Source organism: Salvia splendens, chromosome 2 (assembly GCF_004379255.2).
Source record: "Salvia splendens isolate huo1 chromosome 2, SspV2, whole genome shotgun sequence".
Lineage (NCBI taxonomy): Eukaryota > Viridiplantae > Streptophyta > Magnoliopsida > Lamiales > Lamiaceae > Salvia > Salvia splendens.
Window position 1 is genome coordinate 26,399,438 of NC_056033.1, and position 23,035 is coordinate 26,422,472.

General features: G+C 37.0%; 3 protein-coding genes and 1 pseudogene across 6 annotated transcripts; all 4 read left to right on the forward strand.

Annotated features, from left to right (window-relative positions):
• The first annotated feature begins 3,746 nt into the window (after positions 1 to 3,746).
• LOC121777210 lies at positions 3,747 to 8,167 on the forward strand (annotated as a pseudogene).
• On the forward strand, positions 8,066 to 11,228 carry LOC121763354 (bifunctional protein FolD 1, mitochondrial-like). 2 transcript variants are annotated; one of them, XM_042159360.1, is made up of 6 exons: positions 8,066 to 8,171; positions 8,744 to 8,997; positions 9,720 to 10,036; positions 10,257 to 10,493; positions 10,578 to 10,745; positions 10,825 to 11,228. In XM_042159360.1, the coding sequence occupies exons 2-6, from the start codon at positions 8,805 to 8,807 to the stop codon at positions 11,002 to 11,004; spliced, it is 1,095 nt and encodes a 364-aa protein (XP_042015294.1). In that variant the 5' UTR covers positions 8,066 to 8,171; positions 8,744 to 8,804; the 3' UTR covers positions 11,005 to 11,228. The 2 variants fall into 2 exon arrangements, with proteins under 2 accessions (XP_042015294.1, XP_042015301.1); XM_042159367.1 differs by having other exon boundaries at positions 8,090 to 8,171; positions 8,756 to 8,997.
• A 3,242-nt stretch (positions 11,229 to 14,470) lies between these two features.
• On the forward strand, positions 14,471 to 20,258 carry LOC121792060 (probable galacturonosyltransferase 7). Of its 3 annotated transcripts, none has more exons than XM_042189849.1 (10): positions 14,471 to 14,799; positions 14,937 to 14,968; positions 15,056 to 15,103; positions 15,344 to 15,403; positions 16,309 to 16,354; positions 16,467 to 16,507; positions 16,596 to 16,894; positions 17,858 to 18,227; positions 18,328 to 18,873; positions 19,552 to 20,258. In XM_042189849.1, exons 1-10 carry the CDS (start codon positions 14,643 to 14,645, stop codon positions 19,828 to 19,830), a joined length of 1,878 nt encoding a protein of 625 aa, XP_042045783.1. In that variant the 5' UTR covers positions 14,471 to 14,642; the 3' UTR covers positions 19,831 to 20,258. The 3 variants fall into 3 exon arrangements, with proteins under 3 accessions (XP_042045783.1, XP_042045784.1, XP_042045785.1); XM_042189850.1 differs by having other exon boundaries at positions 17,858 to 18,209; XM_042189851.1 differs by lacking the exon at positions 15,344 to 15,403.
• A 1,069-nt stretch (positions 20,259 to 21,327) lies between these two features.
• LOC121777219 lies at positions 21,328 to 21,951 on the forward strand. Its single transcript, XM_042174408.1, has one exon. The coding sequence runs from the start codon at positions 21,328 to 21,330 to the stop codon at positions 21,949 to 21,951; it is 624 nt and encodes a 207-aa protein (XP_042030342.1).
• The last annotated feature ends 1,084 nt before the right edge of the window (positions 21,952 to 23,035 follow it).

A 23,035-nucleotide genomic window follows, 5' to 3' on the forward strand; every position in this document is an offset into this window, starting at 1 on the left:
TAGTGAGGGATGAAGGGAATATTAAGTTATCACTGATACTTTAGGTTCTTAACAATGTTCCTGCACCGATACCTGCAACCACAAATCTATTTTTGCTAGAGGATCGTTGTCTTTGATGCACGACTCCATCGATTCTTCGCTTTCATAATGAGTTGAGTGAAGTGTAGGATGAGATGGTGTGATCGATGTGGAGGGAAATTGCCGTGGGGATTTGAATTTCTTCGTTGGCAGTAGTGAATTTGTAGAGGGTAGAGAAAAAAAAATTGAGCGAAAGAGAGAATGAAGAAAGGGAAAAAATGAGAAAAATATATAGAAAGTAAATATTTTCACGAAGAAGGGAGAATAAATAGACTAAAATACTACTCCCTCCGTCCGTGAAATGTGTCCAGTTTTTTCATTTTGGTCCGTCCGTGAAATGTTGTCCACTTTATTTTTTTTCCATTTTTGGTAAATGGTCACCACTTCCACTAACTCATTACACTCACATTCTATTATAAAACCAATATATAAATATGGGATCTACATTCCACTAACTTTTTCCATTCACTTTTCTTCACATTTCTTAAAACCTGTGTCGAGTCAAACATGGACAATATATTACGGACGGAGAGAGTACCTTTTATGAGCTCAAGGGTATTTCCACTCAAAAAAATTCCAAATAATCAAAGAGTAATACTCCCTCCGTTTCATAATAGATGTCATACTTAGAAATGACACAGATTATAGGAGATGTTTTGTGTGTTAGGTGAAAAAAATAGTATATTTATATTAATGTGAGAGAGAGTTTTTTTTAAAAAGGAAATGTGACATCGTTTGTGGGACAAAATAAAAATGAAAGTATGAGACGGAAATGACCCCAGGTGATATTTTTAAACATTATAAATAGATGAGTAAATGTCAATTTCGATCCTAAAGATATGACCAAGATACGAATTTAGTTCAAAACATTCACTTTTGTAACCAATATAATTTTACCAGTTCAGACATTCTCAATACGTTTCTGCATCAGCCATTAATCTTAATATCAAGATAATTTGTATAAATCTCAATATAGATGATAACCAATAAAGATTTATTCTATTTTATTTTTGGAAGAAAAATGATGAAATAATTTATCCATTATATCGTTAATGAAAACCTAGTTTGTGTTGTGCAACATATAATGACAACTATCCAATTTGATGTTCTAGTAAAAGTTATATTGAAAACATAAACATTGCATTTGTAAAATGCATATAATAATAAATGTACAATTCAATCATTTAGGAATTTGTAAAAAAAAACTTTGATCTTTTAACGTACACATTATCAACATTTCTCTTTCCCAATGAATATTTCTATCCCGATCGACAAATAGTGATATTTCTGTAATATTTGTTAAAAAGAATTAAATGTCTTTTTAAATTTTTTTAAGGTTTACCATTCATATAATCTTACAATTTCAATTTTAAAAACTTATATTGTCTACTAACCGTATGTGATATAGTTTCATTAAAATTTCATTTACAAAGTCATTGTTATTTTTAATTTATAGATAAATGAACATAAATATAATGGTTTTGTCACGATAAACTCGAACTTGAGACCTTTGGTCTCGGACATTACTGCTCTTCTCTTAGGCCAACTCTTAAACACGTTAATATACTTTGATTGCGTTAAGTAACACAATATCTCTCTTAGGCCAACTCTTAAACACGTTAATATACTTTGATTGCGTTAAGTAACACAATATATCTGTTAAGTCATACCTCATCGATGACATAAGTCATTCATAAAAGTTATTATGAAAATCAAATATAATGTTTGACATTGCTTGAAAAATCATAATTTTGGTTTGTCATGCAACTTAAAACAATTGGCCATAATAATCATGTATTTTTAAAAAATTTGCAATACCCACGTGGTCTAATTTTGATGAAATTATATCTAACGTGACATTCGAAAAATTAAGCAAGGAAAAACTGCATGTGAATTTCATTATTTTTTTGTATACATGTAGCAAATAACTCAACCATGTTATCAATTTGAAACATGTGTGCATCAAATCAACAATATATTGCAAATAAAAAATTGGAATATTTGGTCATGATAAAAAATGAGAAAATTTTAAAATTCATTGTTTTTACGGTTGATTTCTAAAGCTGCTAGACAAACAAAAAATTTGGCAAAAAATTCATAATTTTCGTCGTAATTTTCGCCAGATATGTAAATAAGGCAGGCCACATTTACATTCATATTTCATGCTAGATATGCAATTAAACATGATTTTACATATTTTGATTGGAGAATGCAGCTTTTATTGGGCGTGCTTAGGGTATCCACTATAAGGCGGACACGCCTAATAGCTCCGCCCCAGTTTTTGTCCATAGCCCCAATTTTGTTGTCCACAGCCCCAAAATTCTATTTCCGCCACTATAGTGAACACCTCCAATAGCCCCCAAATTCCAAATACAAAATTCTACATTTTCCCCAGCTGCGTCCTCGCCCCGAACGCGGCTATCCCGCGTCCGCAGCCCCAATAGCCCCCAAATGTTGTCCGCCCACCTTCCCCACTATACCCGCCCGCCAACCGCCCGCCCACCGCCCGGCTATAGCCGCGTCCTACCCATAGTGGACGCTCTTAGAAAGCCTTTATCAACACTATATATATGTCACATTACATAATTTACATAACAACTGAATTCAAATTCAATAACAAATTAACTAGCTACGGTTGAAGTAATCTTTATTAATGGATATTAAGATCTTGACTCCCCTTCTTATGACGATATGTTGTTTTTCTTGTAAGGACATCCATAGTGGGGCGGACGATAGGCCGCCCGATGCCTCGGGCGCGCCATCGTCCGCCACTGTGGGTGCGCGGACGATGGACGATGCGTCGTCCTCGCCCTAAGCTTAGTCCGCGGACGATAGGGCATCGTCCGCGCCATCGGCCGCCCACTGTGGGCGACGCGGACGATGCGACGCGTTTTTGAATTTTTTTTTTTAATTCGAAAATTGTGTTTATATAAATACCCACCGCCCCCGCCAGAAAGAAGCGGACCAAGTATAGGGCGTACAAGTTGCCAACTCTGGCAACGAATGAAGAGTACGCCCTCGGACGTACGAACTACCAACCGGATGAAACCCTCGTCTTGGCGAGGTGTTGGGTGGATATATCGGAGGATCCGATATTTGCGAACAACCAAAAGCAGCTCGCATACTGAGAGCGCATCGCCGAGCGCTACAATGAGGCGAAGCCGCCAACCGTGTATAAGCGTCATAGGGAGCAGCTCCGCAAGCATTGGGATCAGGTGAAGAAGCAAGTCAACCTGTTCGCGGCGGAGTACGAGAAGTGCTCGAGGGAGCAGGGAAGCGGCGAGAGCTTGAGCGATGTGCGCGATAGCGAACTGTTGTCGTACCAGTCCCTGTACGACGACTTCAAGCATTTCAACATTTGGACGCTCTTGAGGGACAAGCAGAAGTTTCAAGGCGGGATTCTGCACACCGGTGCGACGAAGAGGACGAAGACCACCGACGCTGGTGGTTACACGAGCAGCGAAAGCGGAACTCGTCCGGTGGACCTCAACCGGACGTACACGGAGGAAGAGAGTTCCGGCACACCGACGTCCTCACGGCGTCCTATAGGCGTCAAGACTGCAAAGAACAAGGGGAAGGCGAAGGCGACATCCTCCTCGCAAGCCGCCTCCCCATCGCAGATCCCGACCCCGGCGGCACTTGCCTACTCGGAGTTGGCAACGGCCTCGATGGCGCAGACGTTGTTGGACAAGCACAACGCCCTCATGAAGTGTACGGATCCGGTCAGAGCCGAATGCCTCCAGGGGTTGATCGATGAGCTGCGACGGAAGTTGAGAATTTTGTAGAGTAGAACTTTTTTTTATTTCTAACCCGTGTAACTTTTTTTTAATCAATGTAGTATTTGTTGTTTTTCATGTGTTTTTTAATTAGTTTGCATTTATATATTTGAAAATATTTAAATTAATTAACAAAACAATAGTAAAACCTATAGGGCGCCCCACTGCAGGTGGAATGGTAGGAGGATAAAATGCTGAAGTGGCGGTGCATAGGGTGGGCACTTCTTTGCCCTAAAGCATTATATCTTTATCTTTAATTATAGGGTAGTCTTTATTTATTTATTTATTTATAACAAGAATATATACTAGTACACATTTTTTGTTCTCATGTATGAATTTGAAGAATAAATTTGGATAAATCCACTTAATTTAGTTGTACAATTTCCCTGTAAAGCTAAATACATAAAAACTTGTTGCAGGGGTTGTTGATTCGGCGGTATTCACCGTGAGAAACAATTGCCCATTCACAATTTGGCCGGCAGCTTTAACAGGAACCGGTTTACCAGTGGAAACCGAGTTCGAGCTATCACCGCAGGCTTCAAAAGCTCTGACCATTCCGGCTTCCAATGCTCCAACTCAGGACGGTTTACCTGCCAAAGCGGTGATTGCAACTCAGGCAAAATCGAATGCAACGGCGCCGGTGCCACGCCTCCCGCTACTCTAGTGGAATTCACACTAGCAGGAGACCAAGGCAAAGACTTCTACGACGTGAGCCTTGTCGACAGATTCAATCTACCCGTTAAGGTGACCCCAGCCGGTGGAAACTGTCCAGCCACGAGCTGCCCGGTCGATATCAATAACAATGGCTGCCCCAAGGAGCTGATTTTGAGGGGGCAGAGCGGCGCGTCGGTTGGGTGTAAGAGCGCGTGACTGGCATTCAACCAGCCGCAGTATTGCTGCACTGGTGCGTATAGCACCCTGGCTACGTGCACGCCTACGAGCTACTCTCAAATATTCAAGTCGCGATGCCCGCAGGCTTATAGCTATGCTTACGATGATAAAACCAGCACATTTACATGCCCAACTGGGAACAATTATCTTGTTACATTCTGCCTAGGCATCAGCACAATGGTTCCGAACCGCCGGTTCCGGTTCATGAACCGGCGGTTCACGGTTCATCATATGCATGAACCGGAACCGGCCCGCCAAGGGTCCCGGCGGTTCCAGTTCCGGTTCAAAAAACCGCCGGTTCACAGGCGGTTCAAAACCGCCGGTTTTTGGCATGAACCGGCAGTTCAACCGAAAATTTAAAAAAAATTACTTCTTATTTATAAAAATTGATTTTTATACTTAAAAACAATTTTTACAAATAAATGAATACAAGAAATTCATAATAGCCCATAGATATTTGATGGCTTATGAATTTATGAAACCATTCTTGGTTGTTTCTCTTTTATAGAGACATCCTTGAATGTTTTATGTTTCACTTTCGATGTGGGACAAAATCATTCTTAGTTATTTCTCTTTATAGAGACATCCTTGAATGTTTTATGTTTCACTTTCGATGTGAGACAAAATCATTCTTGGTTGTTTCTCTTTTATAGAGACATCCTTGAATGTTTTATGTTTCACTTTCGATGTGGGACAAAATATGTTGAAGTATTTTCTTTTATAACTACATGTTTAGAGCATTCATTCATCTTTTTCCAACGTGGGATACAAAACTTTCTTTTATCTTCTACTTTTCTTCATGTTTTGTATAATATATATAAACAAAATTATTATTCAAATATATTCTTGATTGATAAAAATAAAGAATTATTGAGAAATATGATTTGTATATAGAAAATATTTATTTGTATAATAATTATTGTTAGATTTATACAATTTGTATAAGAATTATTCTTTCAATGTGTATAATATTATTTATTAGTTAACATATACATAAATTTATAAACCTAAGCAAATCATTAATGATAAAGAACTAATGAATAATAGTTTATGTAATAATATTTGTTGTTAAATTATAATAATAGAAGATAGAGTATTAATATAGACGAAGAATGATGGACGATCTATAATATACTTATAAATAAAGACTTTTATCTCACATTGAAATAAAGAGTAACACATCCAAAATGTGTAACTATAAAAGAGAATAATTCAATATACTATCTTCTAAATTAAATAAAATCCAATATACTATCATCCAAGTATTGGCATTTTAAAAATCAAATCCAACTTTAAGTATGGAGTAAATTTTTTTTTTTGACTTTTTAGTCTTTATTATGTATAAAATGTGCTTAAACAAATTTCAAACAATAAGGTGAAAATTATAATTTTATTGATAATAAATTTGAATTAGACTAAAAATTACAACTTATAATGAATATATTTTATTTACAAAAAATAATAAACACTACTTAAAGTTAAACCTTTTGATTTTTAAAATATCAATACTTAATATTGGACCTGAGCATTTAAATTGGAAGAGAGTGTATTGAATTATAGAGAAAACACTACTTGAATTATAGAGAGTGTATTTCAACTTATAATGAATATATTTTATTTACAAAAATTAATAAACACTACTTAATATTTTATTTATCATTAATGATTTGCTTTTGTTTATAAATTTATGTATATGTTAACTAATAAATAATATTATACACATTGAAAGAATAATTCTTATACAAATTGTATAAACCTAACAATAATTATTACACAAATAAATATTTTCTATATACAAATCATATTTCTCAATAATTCTTTACTTTTATCAATCAAGAATATATTTGAATAATAATTTTGTTTATATATATCATACAAAACATGAAGAAAAGTATAAGACAAAAGAAAGTTTTGTATCTCACATTGGAAAAAGATGAATGAATGCTCTAAACATGTAGTTATAAAAGAAAGTACTTCAACATATGTTGTCCCACATCGAAAGTGGAACATTAAATATTCAAGGATGTCTCTATAAAAGAGAAACAACCAAGAATGATTTTGTCCCACATCGAAAGTGGAACATAAAACATTCAAGGATGTCTCTATAAAGGAGAAACAATCAAGAATGATTTTGTCTCACATCGAAAGTGGAACATAAAACATTCAAGGATGTCTCTATAAAAGAGAAACAACCAAGAATGAGTTTGTCCCACATCGAAAGTAGAACATAAAACATTCAAGGATGTCTCTATAAAAGAGAAACAACCAAGAATGGTTTCATAAATTCGCAAGCCCATCAAATATATATGGGCTATTACGAATTTCTTGTATTCATTTGTTTGTAAAAATTGATTTTAAATATTAAAATCAATTTTTATAAATAATTTTATTAAAAAAAATTCGGTTGAACTGGTGGTTCAACCCTGAACCGTTGAACCGTTGAACCGCCGGTAAACCGCCAGTTTTGAACCGCCGGTTCACGGTTCACGCATCCTTCGACCCTGAACCGGCCCGTTGGAACCGGCAACCCGCCGGACGGTTCAAACCGCCGGTTCCGGTCCCGGTTCCGGTTTATGAACCGGCGGGCCCGAACCGGCGGTTAACCACCGGGCCGGTTCGGTTTGTGCACACCTAATTCTGCCCATGAAAATTGTATTTAATTCATAATAAAGTCTAATATCTACTAATTAAGGGAATTAAATTGAGTTGTTAAATGTTTTCTTTCATAAAGCGCTTATGTCACTTAGAGCATCCACTACGCGTCTCGCGTTCTGTCCCGGAGGGACGGTTCCGCCCTCCGGGACCTAAAATAATATTTCTTATTATTAAAGAAACGTTCTTTATTCAATTTTTAAAAAAATTAATATAAAAAATTGAAGAAGCAATTTTACTTGCATGTCACAAAATTAAGTGATAATATTTAAGGTCAAATTATATTTAGAAAATTTGTCAAAAATATATTGTAAAGATATTTATAAAAAATTATAAGTATATGATAAATTTATTAAAAATATATATACTTTAAGGTATTGAGGGTATTTTCGTCCAAAAAAACCTGGAAATAGTAAAAAGTACCTAAAATGATACTAACTCAAAGTTCACGGACCTAAAATGATATTTTCAAAGTTCACGGACCTAAAATGATACTTTGGCAAAGTTCGTGGACAAAAAATGATGTTCCCTCTATTTAATTTGATAACATATTAAAAATAGAAGTGTAAAAAATTAAAACAAAATATGATAATGTGGAAATGAAATGGAAAGGGATATGGCCGGCGGCCTTCCACTGTGAATGCTATTATAAAGGGAGTAAAATTTACAGTGTTTTTATTGAGCAAGTTTTTTTGTTTTTATAGAGCGCTGTAAAATTTGTGTTTCAGCATCAGATGAAGAACTATATTGAGAAGGAGAGGCGATCCTAGAAAGGTATCCATATCTTCTATCCCATCACGCCTGTAAATTTGAATTTGCCATTGTGCTGCGATTAGATATACACCACTATTGTATCCCTTGAACTGATTAGGGCTTCAAACAATCAGAGGCTGGTTAATTTGATGAATGAATTCTCCATTTCTTAGAGGCGATTATGTTTCTGAATCATCGATTTGATGGAAACAAGTGACGTAAATTGAATTCTCTTTTTCTCTCTCAGCTACACATTGCAAAATGCAACATGATTGATTATCTCAGTGCTTTCAATTTGCTTCTTCTTCCTTTTCTTAGTTGACTTGCTGCTACAATTCGGCTGAAATTAAATTGTTGAGGGCTGAATTCTAAGTAACATAAGAAATCTCCAATGGTACTTCAAAACCAATTCCATTTTTGGTTTTTGAGTAAAAAATAGTACTTATTTTTAGGTTTACACTAAACCAAAACCAAAAACTTTATCAAATTTTGTGAGTAAAAAAAGCATAATATTGAGAATATTGTTTTAAGTTTGAGTTTTGTGTAAATTGTTGGAGTAAAATCATATTTGATGTGATATTTATACTAAATAGGTTTGAGTTTAGTGGAAATGGTTGGAGATGCTCTAAGGATCTGTTAGCATCTTGAGGCGAAATGAAAAGAAGAGCGGTGCCAATTGGAGCTGCTTTGCACTCGATTTGTTCGGGGACGAGATTTCTAAGTCTATCGACATCAGGGGCTTTCAGCCACAAAACTATAAAGTCACCTGCCCTTTCATCGGTTGACATTGTAGATTCATGGGATTCTACTTCCAAGCTACCGGTACAGCCATGTACTCAGAAATTGTGTAAGTACTCATTTTCGTGTAACACTCAAAAATGTTTGATGCACAGTGATGAGCAATGAAAGATGCATGCTAGAATTTGATGTCTATTGCATCACTGGACACTTAGCTTTTACTTTGGGGCGCTTTAAGAGGTCTTAGCATTGAAGTCGTCGTCTAGTATATACTCCCTCCGTCCTCCATTAGGGGTCTCATTTGAGTTCGGCACGAGGTTTAAGAAATACGAATGGAAGTCGGTGGGAAAAGATAGTGGAATGTGGGACCCATTTTTATACACTACATATGTCCACAAAAAATATACAAAGTTGTAAATAACACGAGTTTTAATGCGCAATTGGTAAAGTAAGAGAGAGAGGGAACATGAGGTGGAAGTAGTGTTAGTGGATTGTAGGGTCCCCATTTAGAATGATGTATATGGTTAGCATTTATTTAAAATTTTCCATATTTAGAATTGGTCCAAATTTGGTGAATTGCCCAAAATGGTAAAATTAGTCTATTTTTTGGACGGAGGTAGTAATAGTTTTATACTCCCCCGTCCTGGCTAAGATTACACATTCCTTGGCTGACACATGATTTTAGGAGTTATTGGTTAATATGTTTAATTGGAGAGAGAAAAGGTGGGTGTAAACCATGACTCCTAATGGCGGACGGAGGGGGTAGTTCTTAAAAGTTCTCCAAGATTTCCTCTTAGAGTTATAGCTTTTTTGTTAATTTGTTTGTGACAGCAAAGAACCAGACTGCGAAGATAATAGATGGAAGTGCAATTGCTGAGGGGATAAGGTCCAGAATAGCTTCTGAGGTAAGAAGAATGAAGGAATCGATTGGACGGGTTCCCAGCTTGGCTGCCATATTAGTGGGTCAACGAAGAGATTCTCTAACATATGTGCGCAACAAAACAATAGCTAGTGAAGAGGTTGGCATCAAGTTTAAGCTGACATCCCTTCGTGAAGATTGTACGGAATCTGAAGTTTGCAATGCTTTGTGTAGATATAGTGAGGATCCATCAGTTCATGGTATTCTTCTGCAGCTTCCCTTGCCACAGGTGATTTGCCCCATTTTTGACTACTCTAGATAAACAAATTGATCTGTTTTTAGTGATCTTCAGCTTCCTGTTTGAACTGGTATCATACATAAGTTGATGAATTAAATTGCAAGATTGAAAATTTGAAATGATCAATTATAGATTATAATGGTATATTTGGCTTGCATTCTGAAGGTTATGTCGGATTTTAAATAAGTTGCTGATAGATTGAGTTAAACAGCATTTGGATGAGGCGAAAATACTGAGTTTCATCAGCCTCGAGAAAGACGTTGATGGTTTTCATCCTCTCAATATTGGACATTTAGCAATGCAAGGAATGGAGCCACTGTTTATTCCTTGCACCCCAAAGGGTTGTATTGAGTTGCTTCTGCAGTCTGGCGTCGAGATTATGGGGAAGAACGCTGTGGTGATCGGTAGGAGCAACATAGTCGGATTACCTATGTCCTTGTTGCTTCAGGTAAGATCAACTTTTTTCGATTTCTTGTCGACTCATTTCTCCTCCCGTCATTGAATGCTATCCGTTTCACTATGAATTGGCCAGAGGCACCACGCAACTGTGACTGTTCTTGATGCATTAACGAAGAACCCAGAAAAGATAGCCCGCGAAGCTGATATTCTAGTGACGGCTGCTGGAGTACCAGATTTGGTCCGTGGCAGTTGGTTAAAGCCGGGGGCAGTTGTGCTCGATGTTGGAACGAACCCCATTGAGGTGAGTGGCGGACCATAAATTTGATTCGGTAAACAATGGTTAAGAGAAACGAACGCCCTCTTAATTACTCATTTTGCAGGATTGCACGAGCGAGCACGGGTATCATCTAGTTGGAGATGTTTGCTTTGAGGAAGCCGTTAGAGTAGCTTCTGCAATCACGCCCGTGCCGGGAGGAGTTGGACCAATGACCGTTGCTATGCTGCTTTGCAACACTCTTGAGGCCGCAAAACGCGCCCTCAATTTTACTACTACTTGCTAATGGGTGTCATTTTATATCCTCCAATGTTTTGTTTATGAATATTTCTACAGATATTGTTAGTATTTTATAAGTTCAGATTAGATTCTGTATGTATCTAATTTTCTTATCTAGGTTTCAGTTGAAGATGACTTCTTCTGTGAGTATGTCTAGCATTGTTTTGTTTGTGAGGTGGATAGTGGATAGGGAATGATTAAATATACTATCTTCGTTTTCGGTTTTTAAAAGTAGCAATTTTTTCCACTCTGAGCCCTTAAAATTATGCAGTTTCCATCGTACGAATTTTTGAACAACATATTAACTTAGAGCATCCCCAACGCTGCGGGCTGGACTGCACTTAGGTCCCGGCCCGCAGCCCACCGTGTTAAATGCACCAAACTTCCGGTCTGGGACGGTCCCGGTGATGCATTCGCGTCCCGAGGCCGCGCCCGGGGTCCGTCCCGGCCTGGCGTTAGGCGTGCCTGTGACGCACACGAAGAGTCCTGGCCCAGCATTGGATGTCTTGCATGCAGCGCTGCAAGTCCCCTCCATTTTTTATTTTTATTTTTTCATTTTATTTGCCTATATATACTCAATTTGTGTACCATTCTTCTATTCTTTCACACTTTGTCCATTTCAATCCTCTTGTATTTCAATATTTTCGGCTTCTATGGAGTGGTTTAACAACAACGAACGCTAGATGAACGAGTTCGTCAACGCCAACAATTGGTAACTTGTAATTTTTTTTATTTTCTAGGACTTGTAATATTTTTTTCTAGGATTTGTAATTTTCTTTTTTTTTTTGGATTTGTAATTTTCTTTTTTCGACTGAACAATGAATTTTCTCAGTTTTAATTGTTCAACGTATTCTATTTTACGAGTAAAATAGGTTGAAGTTGTGAATAGTGCAATTTAATAGTTGTGGCCTGGGATGAGGCCTGCAGGGTCAGAGGAGTTGTGGTCCGAGACTCAAATTTAGGGGAATGATAACATAGAGGGGACTTGGGCCTGAATTGGGAACGAGGTTGTGGATGCTCTTACCCATGATTTTATTTACAACTTATACTATTATAATTAACAATTTAATAATTTATAAATTCCACTAGCACTAATAAATAAATGCTAGGTGTAGTTAGTACTACTAATAATATACTCCCTCTGTCCCCAAGGAATATGCACTTTGGGGTCGGTACGAGTTTTAATGCAAATTTAGTAAAATAAGAGAGAGGTAAAGAGAAAAAGTAAATAAAGTATTGTTAGTGGAGAATGAGTCTCACCTCATTAGAAAGAAAAGAGTTTCAAAATTAAAAACTGTATATTCTCGTGGGACGGACTAAAAAAAATATTGCATATTCTTGTTGAACGGAGGAGGGAGTAGAACTCAAAATCCACTAACAATATTTTTCTTATTCTTTCTCTCTTGTACTTTATCAATTATGTATTAAAACACGTACTATTTCAAAAGTTTATTTTTAAAAGATGGACGTCGTTATAGATAAGTGTGTGAGTTGACATAATGAAAATGTCTAAATTTATATTTCTGCTTGCAAAAAAAAAAATATATATATATATATATATATATATATATATATATATATGGAGTAGATAATACTGCTAGTATTTTTATTTTTAAAAGTTGATCATCTTAATTAGGATAGACCAAAAAATAGGTCATTTAATAAATACTCCTTCTATCCTTTATTGACACTGTGGTCAAGAAATGAGTGTTAATATCAATTGTATAGAGATCAAAATAAGAGAGAAATATTTGAGTAAGTAGAGGATAAAGTTTTTGCCAAAGAAAAAAATAATTTGACTATTTTAGGATGACTAAAAAGAAATACGATTCGATTACCATGAAACGAAGAGAGTAATTGTTTGGTTGGGGAGGGATATTATTTGAGAATAGAGGGAACATTTTTTTTTGGTCTGCGAACTTTGTCAATGTATCTATTTTGGTCACTAACATTTGAAATATTTTTTAGGTCTATTAACTTCGATGTAATATCGTTTGAACTACTTTTTCACTGTTTCAAACTTTTTTTTGACAAAAATACCCTCGAGCCTATAAAGGGCATTTCAGTCTATTTCAATCTAATTCTTCCTTCTTTTTTACCTCTTCTTTTTCATTTTCTCCTTTTCTTTTCATCTGAAGTAACAATAAAAATAGAAATGAATAAATGTGTAATTAATTTAAATCGACCTTTTAAGATGCTTGAAATATCATTAATTGGCTTGAGGCTATTTTCATTCAAAATTTGTAACAAGGAAAAAGTAGCTCAAACGATATTACATTGAAGTTAATGGACCTTAGACGATATTTTAAAATGCTATAGACCAAAATTGATAATTTGACGATGTTTGCGAAACAAAAAAAAATGTCACATCTTGAAAATACTATTCCCTCCCCTAAAAATATGAACTTTTAAAAGGACGCTTATTTTAATGTAAAATTGATAAACAAAGAGAAAAATAGAAAGAAAAAAAGGCGAAAAATAGAAAGAAAAAAAAGGTGTGTTCGTGGGAGATGGGTCCCACAACCATAAGAGAATGAAATTATTAAAATGGAAAGTTTTTTATTTTAGGACACGGACAAAATTGAATATACTACTTAATTTTTATTTTTATTTTTATTTTTATTTTTATTTTTAGGGTACGAGCTACTTAGAGCATCCACAGCGGTGTCCTTGCCGACGGACGTGCTCTTGCCGTCGGCAAAGATAAGCCTTGTCCGCCGCTGTGCTCTTGCCGACGGCAGGGCGCTGCTCTATGCATAGAGCACGTCCGTGCCAACGGCAAGAGTACGAGGCGTCGACGTGGCATGCTCTAATTGGCCCGTTGGGTTATCATTTATTATTATTATTTTTTTTTAAATCGAAAAAAGCTGAAAATTCAGATTTAATAAAAAAAATATTTTCCCACTTGCTAATAAAATATATCCATCTTTTCCACACTTTTAATTTATTTTTTCATTATTTTTACCCCAAAATTCATACTTTCATCTATAAATACTCTCATTTCAAACACAAAAAATGACACTATACCAAACACCTCTCTCAATCTCAATTTTTAGGATATTAATTATGTAATTTTTAATTTTTATGATTTTAATTATGTAATTTTTAATTTTTTTTTATAATTTGTAATATTATTCCGGGTAATTTTAATGCATTTTAATATTGTGGAAATGTTTTTATTTAAATTGAATAATAGAATGGTTGGACCATTGAGCTTGTCCTTGTGGAAGAGCACAGATGTGGATGTTGTGAACTTGCCTAAGAGCAAAGGAGTAAAAGTGAGTCCGCGCCCACATCCGTGCTCGTTGACAAGAGCACGGATGTGGATGTGGATGCTCTTAGCTTTTAGCTTTTAGCTTTTATGAATTTCAAGGATAACAATTGGGATAGGCGGTAATAATAATAAATTAATGAAGTAAATAAAAAAGGGATAATTAAATGTAGAATAAAGTGAATTATGATTGGACGATAAAACGGAAGAAAGGGGGCAAAGTGAAAAATCTGCTGAATTCGATTTGGGTTTGTAGTTTGTACGTATCTGAATCTCAGGAGAAATCTGGGATATTGGTAAAGTGAAATTGAGAATGTGGAGATTGAGATAGACAGATCGAAGAGAAATCAAGGCAGATTCGAATACGAAATAGTATGAAGGGTGGCGTTTCATCGTCGTACGCCATTCCGGTTCCGGCCAAGCGAAGATGGAGAGGCCTCGTCATTGCGGTGCTCGCCTTAGTCTTCCTCTCAATGCTCCTCCCTCTCGTCTTCCTCCTCGGCCTCCACAACGGCTTCCACTCCACTTCCGGTATTCCAGATCTCTTCCCCCTCTACTTTTGATTCGCTTTCTCATGTTAATCACCATCTCCTGATTCACACTCACCTGGATCTCGATTTCGATTTGCAACTCTTTTTAATTTCTCTGATTTCGTATAACTTCTGCAGGTTATGGCACTGACCGCCGCAACTCAGCGCCGGTAACAACTTTTTTTTTTAAATAAAAAAAATTCAATGATTCATCAACTGGAACTCATCTCCTTTTGTTTTATCATTTGATGTATCAGACTCGCATTAAAATATTCGATCAGCATAATACGACATTTCAATCCAAGGTATGTGAGACTCTGCCCTATCTGGTTACTCATCCGGACTTTGTAGAACAGATCAATCCACTTAGATGATGCATTTGCAAACTATGCGTGTATATCTATCTACTGCAAGCTGTATTATTTTCAGTTGCCACAAGTTTGCACATATTTTCAAACATCAGATCATGTAGTTATTTCTCTCATCCTGCTTGAACTTCATTCCCACCTCATTTCATTTCTATATTATTTACTATTTTTCAATAGGAAGACAGTTCAAAACACGTGGATGCTATTGTAAAAAGATTTACTCCAACTCTTCCAAAGGTTAGCTCCTAGTACTATTTTTGATCATAAAGAATACATTTAAGTCTTGATGCTTCTTAAGATTAGGCCTTACAAACATATACTAAAAAAGATACCGAACTAACTGAAGAATATATAACATCTACTGCTTAAAGTATCTAGCAGAGCATTATGCATCCAAAGACACTCTTTCATGTTTGTGCCTGTCAATATGCCTTTGAAATCAACACTTTCGGTTGATGTGTTTGATTCACCTAGTTTATGCTGAGGCTTCCCGAACTCTCTTTGTCAATGAGTTTGGCTGGAGGAAAAACTACAAGAGATAAAGCAGAAAATACAGTAGTTCATGTTGTTTCTACTGGTCACTTCATAAGCTCTGAAGATGAATATAAAAGTGGTGCATAAACTTTTTGGTTGTTCACATCAATGATATTCCAAAATCTAAATTTATAGCCTATTCTTATTGCATACGGGAAGACCACTATGTTATAAGGGTTTGCATATATCATTGCACCTGCTACATTATAAAAAGTAACCCTTATTTTGATATATATGTGTGTATGTATAAATGCATGCATACCAAATTTACCAAGTGCAAATTTTCCTTGGAATTTTAACTATGCAGCACTATTACAGTATATAGATGTGTGTGTTGCTATAAGTTCATCAAATTAATGGCGATCTTAGGGAGAAGTTCTAACTGGAAGCATGGTCTTATGTTGACCTGGAAAAAATGGTTTATCATGCATCAGTTTAATTTCTGTAAATTTTATTGAGCTAATGAAATGCTTTATCCCATCAACCTTTTTCAGCCAATTGACTGAATGTTACTCGCATAAAAAATTGTTCCGTTGCAAGTGAAGCTAATAGTTATCTCTTACAGATAGTAATCCAGTGACCTCATTTGATTTACGTCTCTTTTGCAGGGTTTTGGGAATGCATCTTTAAAGGCAACTGGAAATGGCACAAATGGTACGGTTCCTGTATGTATTGTGAGGAAAGGAATATCTTCTTTTGTACCTGCGTCATTATCCTCCAAAAGTTGTATGTTCAAATTTAATTTTATCATTTTGCTTGCCTACAGGATATCCCGTGCCAATTGATTTACCAAAACCAGCCAAAAAGGTATACACATATGATACTGGAAGAACCTAAATCTTGCATTATTGTTGCTGAATTGGTTAATATCTACTGACTGTAAGTTGTATTGCAGACAAGTGGATCTCTTGATAGAGACAAAGTCCGTGACAATACAATTGCTGTGGACGAGAGTGAAATGATTTGTCAATTGAAATTCGGGAGTTACTGCTTGTGGCGCCGAGAACAGAGGGTGAAAATGGAAGACAGTGTTGTGAAGACGATGAAAGACCTACTTTTTGTTGCTCGCGCTTACTATCCAAGTATTGCAAAACTTCCAAAGTATGATAAATTGTCTCAGGAAATGAAGCAAAACATTCAGGATTTTGAACGTGTTCTTAGCGAAGCTACCACAGACAAAGATCTCCCCCCTCAGTATGTTGAAATGCAACCCTTTAATATAAAACATTTATATCTGGTCACTATTCTGTTCAATGCTTTCGCAATTTGTGGAAGTAATTCTTTCCTATTTTTTTGTTTACATCCCTGATTGATTACCTGACTGTGTTGGACTGCATTGCGCTTCAAAATGATTTTGAACTGAATTGGCCTAAAAACTGAACTTGGTTGTCTATTTCTTTGGTTTTGTCTTAATCTTCTCTATCTGCAAGACTGCAAGGAGAATTTGGTTTCTCATTGCAGTTTGATGTTACTTTTCATATTTCTCTTATATATATATGTCTTAAATACTCTATTTCATCAGTTGGAAGTATGCCAGCAAACCTTTAGACAAAGCATCCTCAGATGCTGGCTTCTATTGACAATAGATATCGTTGCATACAAATGTGGCAGGGATATGATTCCCCTCTCTTATATGCTGAGTTACCTAGTAATAACCTCTTAAATAATGTTAAGCTACTAATCGGGGTAAAGTTTGGTGTGATATGTTCCAATAAGAGTAATCACTAAAAAAATGTCACTTTCTAGGGAACTTCCTGCATCATTTTACTTGATAGCCAATGCCTGTACCTCACTACCTTATTGACACCTTTGCTTACAATATTACATATAGGTTTGCATATGGTTGTCATATGACAGTGCAGACTAGTTTTCATCATCAAGGAGCATACTGAGTCAACAAGCTCTTATTCTTTAGATCGTTGCTTTTATATGATATATTTGCAAGTAGATCCACCTGTAACCTTTGAGGGATTGCAGGTGTTGTTACCATCATGAGCAACATACTTGAACATGTGACAGTTCAATTTGATGCAAACTAGTAGTGCTCTTACCAATTGAACTATTCTTATGAAAAATTAAGCTCTTTGATGCCCTTAGTTTTTGTGCTATGAATACAAATAGACTTTTCACCCTAGAAAATGGTTGATGTCTAATCAGGAATAAGCAGAAGATAAGGATGATGGAGGCTACAATTGCTAAAGCTAAGTCATGCCCTGTGGACTGTAATAATGTTGATAAAAAGTTTAGACAGCTGGTAGACTTGACAGAAGATGAAGCTAATTTTCACATGAAGCAGAGTGCCTTTCTCTATAAACTTGCAGTTCAAACAATGCCAAAGAGTCTCCATTGTTTATCGATGAGATTAACGGTCGAGTATTTCAGATCTTTTGACATTGAAGACCAACTGGTCGAGAAATTTGTCAATCCAGACTTGCACCACTACGTCATCTTCTCCAAGAATGTACTTGCATCATCTGTAGCTATCAATTCAACTGTAGCACATGCACAAGTACAGCTTCCATCTTCGGTTCTGTCTCCTTTTTGTATCTTTCTCCCTTTTTTAATTCCATACTTACTTTTGCTATTTGGATTATTGTTTCATTACTAAAGGCATTATAAATTTGCAGGGAAGTGAGAAACTGGTTTTCCATCTGCTGACAGACAAGGAAAACTTTTTTGCTATGAAGTTATGGTTTTTCAGAAATAAGTACGCGGATGCTGCTGTTCAGGTTCTGAACATTGAGGACCTTAAGTTGTATAATTATCACAAGGCGGCACCATTGCATCTGTCGTTGCCTGAAGACTTTCGTGTTTCATTTCGTAGGGTTGATAAACTATCTTCTACTCATTTTAGAACACAATACATATCAATGTTTTCGGAAGCATTCTACTTTCTTCCTGAGATATTTCCATCACTAGAAAAAGTTGTGGTCTTGAGTGATGATGTTATTGTTCAGAGAGACTTGTCAGCCCTCTGGAACCTTGACATGGGGGAGAAAGTGAATGGTGCTGTGCAGTTGTGTGCAGTAAAGCTCTTTGACCTGAAATCTCATTTGCTAAGCCGTAAATTTGATGAAAATTCTTGTGCCTGGACATCTGGAGTAAATATTATTGATTTATTGACATGGAGGGTGCAGAATCTTACTGGAAGATATCAGAGGTTGATGGATGAGGTGAGTGCCTAGATTTTTTAACTTGTTTGAATTACTTTGTTGTATTACTTTACCTCACTACCTCAGAATGCCTAGTTATCTAATAAAACGGCATACAATTTAGAAATATGGCTAAATATATATGAAGAAAATAGTGCCAATGCCCCAACTAGAATCCGTAAAAAAGTAATATATGATTTTTGCTTTGCATCATAATGTCTTGTCTAGAGTGAATTCCTTACTCATGACAGAAAACTCAAGCAACTGGACATCTAAACTGAGGGCTAGGTGTATAATTTTGACAAGAACTTGCCACATAGGAAGTACATGAGAGAAAGGGAAAACAATAAAGCATGAAAGTGTGAGATGGAAAATCAATGAAAAAGAAAACAAGGAGAAATTGCAAGATTAAATACCTAAGAGAATGTTTGTTATGATGTCATTAGCTTGACAACCATAAAGTCATTTTATGTTATGTGTCTCTCTGTAAATACAGTTGTGTCCAATATGTGTGCCTACATGGGTTTGGAATATTAGCCTCCCCCTTTGAAAATATAGATGGTGGAGTACTAAATTCTCCCCCTTCACAATTGGTAGTTCTATCATGTCTCGAATAACACATTTTAACGTGCATGCATTTATCTTTATTATGACCTGGGAGTATTCTAAACAATTTCCCTGTTTTGATGTTGGGAGCAGCTGAAGGAAGATGAGCATTTATCTGAAACTACTGGTCTTAGTGCTGGCCTACTCACCTTTGACGGTCTAGTGTATGCTCTCGAGGATAGTTGGATCTTACCAGGTCTTGGGTATAACTACGGAATTGATTTGGAAGACCTGAAAACAGCAGCAATATTGCATTTTGACGGGAGCATGAAGCCGTGGCTTGATCTTGGCATCCCCAAGTACAAAAGATATTGGAGGAAGTTCCTGGACGCACAGAATCAGTTCTTGAGTGATTGTAATGTGAATCCATAGAAGTGGTATTGCTGCTTGCTTATGAAAACCAGAGGTGAAAAGACTTGAGAGTACATATAGCAAAACCAGTTTAATGAGGTGCTGAAAAGCGGCATCAAATATCAAAGAGCATGCTTTTTCTGATGAGTTGGGTCGCAAATTTTTAATTTCGGTGGCTCCATGTTGAAGGTAAGAGGAGTCTATAAATTTTCTGAGTTGCTAAGTTGAAGAACAATTAATCAAGTTACTCATGCCTATCTATTAGCGTGAGCATAGAGTTAACGTCAGAGTCGAGCTGTGGTAACTCGGAGCGAGCGATATTGAGTTGTATTTTTCACATTGAATTTCTTTCTTTCTTTGCTTGTGGAAGGATTAGCATTCATGAAACCGGGAAGCCGGCTGAAAACAAGTACACGTAGTATTATATTTGAATTACCCTTTTGAGCTAAGCATTGGTTTTACTTTTGGGTTAATGTCTGTAGCGTGCATCTCACTGGCCATCACATCTGTTACTATTTGTATAAATTTATTGTGCCGTGCGGTAGAGAGATTATTTATTATGGATTATGAATTGGCAAAATATATTTAGTGCACCGGAAGGCTATTATAATTGGTGATATAATGGAGTAGTTGTTAGGGCACCCGCAATGCAGACCTAAGGTGGTTCTTTCTTGTCTCGAGGGGACTAGCCAGCGCGTTGCGGGTGGCCCATCTCGCCAAGGGGCTCGCGCTGGGGGAAGGTTGGCGAACCAGTGCGCCATGAATGTGTTGTCTCTTAATTAAGAGATGGAGTAAAAAGTGCTTAGAGAAAGGAAAGAGATGGATTAGAGACGCGTTGTTGGTGATCTTATAATTAAAATGAATTGTGATTTCTAATCTCAGATGAACTAAAATGAAATTACTTTTAGCGGTGGAAGTAAGGATGATTTTATAGAGAGGAAGTGGTACAAAATGTTGGCCAAGTGAGATAGTGACGTCCCCCCTGCTTTGCCAATAAAGTTGAGATAGGTTTAGGCAAAAACCTCAGATTTAGATTGATTGGCGTAAGTGTAGTAATCTAGAAGAAATATGGATATTAAAGAGAGAGAGTAACTACTCAGCTTCTAACTATCAACCACCTAGCCGCCACCTGTAGTTTGACCGGGACTTGTGTAGAAAAGCGTGAACACTGCTACTTTGAAATCGCGATCTTCATGTAGTATACAGCCAAACCCACACCTACCCCATTTCAAATAAATAAATAAACACATCATCCGAAATTATAACCATTATTGATTAACAAATAATGTGAACTCTTTTGTGATGAGAGATTATTAATAGAGAGATCACACGTTTAAGTAAAGTAGTAATCAATCTGAACCGGACCGGACCGGACCGACCAAGGCTGAAGAATTAAAAGCATGATAGTAGTAATTAAATAGATGTAGGTGGGAGTAGCCGTCACAACATTAAGATCCGCGATCTCGTATTAGTAGGCGATCCAATCTCGTGGATGTTACTTCACCGTAGTAGCAATTGATGGAGACGGAATCCTCCTCGAGAAAGCTGATGGAGGCCGACTCGGCAAAATCCCCCGGCTGCGGCCGCAGAGGCAGACGCATCTGCCTCTGCGCATCCGCGGCCGTCCTGGGCCTGGGCCTCCTCCTCCTCATCCTCGGCCTCACCGTCTTCAAGGCCCGGCGCCCCACCACGCGCGTGGACTCCGTGGCCCTGGACGACCTCGACTTCTCGCTCGACCTCGCCCGCCTCCGCGTGGCCGTGAACGTGACCCTGGCCCTCGGCCTCACCGTCCACAACCCCAACCGCGTCGGCTTCAAGTACCGCAACGGCACAGCCCTCCTCCGCCACCGCGGCAACGACATCGGCGAGGTTCCCGTCCCGGCCGGGAGGATTGGCGCCCGCGACACGCGCTCGCTCAACCTCACGCTCGCCCTCATGGCCGACCGCATCGTCTCCGACTCGGCCATGTTCAACGACTTCGTTTCCGGTACTCTGCCGATCCAGGCGTACGTAAAGCTCTCCGGGAAGGTGAGGATTGTTTTCAGCATCCACGTGGCGACGTATACGACCTGTGATGTGGACGTGATGCTGAGGAATCAGACGCTTTCGAATCTCAAGTGTCATTACAGGACCAAGCTCTGATTCTGCTTCCTTGCTACCCTTTGCAATAAATTAAGATTAGATTAGATTAGATTGAGATACACTGTTAATAATAGAGCTTCTTACACTACTTTTACATTTCTTTTATTCTAGGAGATTTAAGATGGATGGCCTTGTTTATTAGTCTATGGCAATTTTTATTGTTTTTTTCTTAAGGTTTGTTTGTTGATGCAATTATTATCGCCATGGTCATTTGCAAATTGCCAACCATCTTTTTCCTCTATCTTTAATCACACACTAGCTTTATGCCTTGGAAAGGAATGAAGAGAATGTCTGAATGTGTATGATTCAAGAAAATGATCAAGACTATGGCCAGAGAGCTTATTCAAGGAAGTCAGAGATAATGGAATTACAAATAAATTGTTTACTTTCTTTGTTAATGTAGAATTGAACTCGACATAAATAGTTAGATGCATTAAAGTTATTTAACAAGAAAATAATAGCGTAGTCTTTACTATTCTCCCAGTCTCTTTTTTATCAATCGGATTTCACCTACAATCGAGAGCTATTTTTTGTGGTGCACAGAATTAATGCACGAAATATATAAAGCAAGAATAAATAAAAGGAAAAAATGCCTTTCAAGAAGCGATTTTATTTTATCGTTAGCTCAACGTGTTATGGCTTGCTTTAAGTGGAAGGTCCAACGCCTTTAATTTTCACAACTGCAAACGGTATTAACTTGTTAAGCATTTTCTTCCACCATTTAAAAGTTCCACTTGCATTTTGATCACATAGACTTCAGAGTGTTAAAGATGCGCAGCCTTCTCCTTCCTAGTTTTTCTTTTCTGCATAGGTATGCACAAAGAGTTAGTCTTTTTTCTTTTTAACATGGGGAGAATCAGGAGTAGGATAGACAATAAAAATAGCATGGTTAGAAGGATCTTCTCCTTTATTAGGGTTAAATGGTTTAGATACATCACACATCATAATCCTTTTAAATTTCCTCCTTTCCGCCCTTTGTGTCTCTTCATCCTTGATCATTGCAGATTCAATGTAGTAGGTCGATTTTCCTCCATTACTACTTGTAATGATTTCTCTCTACCTACATCAATCAAAGCTTTACAAG